This window comes from Telopea speciosissima, chromosome 2 (genome assembly GCF_018873765.1).
Source record: "Telopea speciosissima isolate NSW1024214 ecotype Mountain lineage chromosome 2, Tspe_v1, whole genome shotgun sequence".
Classification (NCBI taxonomy): domain Eukaryota; kingdom Viridiplantae; phylum Streptophyta; class Magnoliopsida; order Proteales; family Proteaceae; genus Telopea; species Telopea speciosissima.
Window position 1 is genome coordinate 58548746 of NC_057917.1, and position 1571 is coordinate 58550316.

Here is a 1571-nt window from a genome sequence, read left to right on the forward strand (position 1 = left end):
TTAATTATTCAGTTTCTCTTCACGCGCGCACAGTACTAAAGTCGCAAACTGAATTCATAGGCTGAATTGCTGAAATAGTTTTTCAGCCGCTCCTCTTATAGAATTAAATGCAGTCGCTTGTACCTCTTTTCTACACCCAACTCATGATTCGGATCCAACTCCTCTCCTTCTAAGGCGGGCAGTACTTTTGTGCGCCCAACTTTACCCAGCATACAAGGTGGGCGGAAAATACCGCCTTACCCCCACTCGAGCAGGACATTCAGGCAGAAGCAAGACGGTACTTTCTGCCTCCTTGTATGTGAGGTAAAGTTGGGCGCACGAAAGTACAACCCGCCTTGGAAATAGAGAAGTCTCTTCCCTCAGGATTCTAATCAAGTCTCTTTACATGCCAAAAAAATAAAGGAAGACCTTTCATTTTTGTCAATCTGATATTGTTCATTCCATTCCTACCTAAAAGGCAAACCAAGAGATGAGTCTATATAAATCCCTCTCTTAAGTCCAAACCCATCTCATCAGCTTCAGGTTCAGGGAGCTTAGGACCTCTCTTTAATCTCCAAAGCTCCCCAAACCTCAAGAGTTCCAGAAAATGGCCGCCCCATCAATGGCAATCTCCACCGCCTTACTCCTTGTTCTTCTTCTACCGGCGATCTCCGCCGTCCGTTTAAACCCAAACCCAAACAACAATGGTAACGATTTCATCCGTACCAACTGTGACGCAACATTGTACTCTGACGTCTACTACGCCACCCTCATTGCCCGCACCAATGAGGTCCAAGGAAGCCCAGCCAAGCTCGCTAGCGTAGCCGTCGAGGTCAGCCTCTCTAGTGCTCGTAACATTAGCGCGTACATTTCGAACCTCGCACGCAATCCCAATTCCAATAAGGTTCTGAAGGACTGCGTGAGCAACTTCGGCAACGCCATTGATCAGATGCAACGCTCGAGCACGGAAATACAACCCGCGAGCACGCCATTCCAGATAAGCAATGTACAGACGTGGATGAGCGCCGCACTTACCAATCAGGACACATGTGCGGATGAACTTATTGAGTCTGTGAAATCGGATGTACAGGATCGCGTGTTGAACGGCAAGAAGTTGATGAGCATTGCCCTCGCCTTCATCAATAAGTTTGCTCAAGCGACCAATGCTAAGGGATCTTTATCACCTCCGGTTCTTGATCGGCCCGATTCCCAGTTCCTCTAACAAAGGGGGCTGAAATGACCTCTCTACCCATGCCCAAACACCCTACCCGGGTGGGGTCCACCATCCCCCTATTAGAGGAACTGGGGAACTGGGCCGGTCAGCAAACTGGAGGTGATAATTTTCCCAATGCTAAGCCTTGATTGGGGTTGGGCGGATTCTGACCGTTTGATTCTACTGTAGTATTTATGCCATATAAGGTTTGTTTTTGGTTTTGTAGAGAGAGAAGTATAGATTCCTTCGAATGGTAAATGGATGTAATTTGTTTTTTGCATTCTTCTTTCTTGAATCCTCACTTGATGAAGAGAAAAGAAATTTAAGATCATGGTTCATATAAAGTGAATAAACAAATGTAAATGGATAGTCGAAAATC

General features: G+C 46.2%; 1 protein-coding gene across 1 annotated transcript; it reads left to right on the top strand.

Annotated features, from left to right (window-relative positions):
* The first annotated feature begins 586 nt into the window (after window positions 1-586).
* LOC122650929 (pectinesterase inhibitor 10-like) lies at window positions 587-1201 on the top strand. Its single transcript, XM_043844289.1, has one exon. The coding sequence runs from the start codon at window positions 587-589 to the stop codon at window positions 1199-1201; it is 615 nt and encodes a 204-aa protein (XP_043700224.1).
* The last annotated feature ends 370 nt before the right edge of the window (window positions 1202-1571 follow it).

What these genes read in the sequence shown, in the direction of transcription:
- LOC122650929 (XM_043844289.1), top strand. Translation starts at nt 587, where the DNA reads ATGGCCGCCCCATCAATGGCAATCTCCACCGCCTTACTCCTTGTTCTT.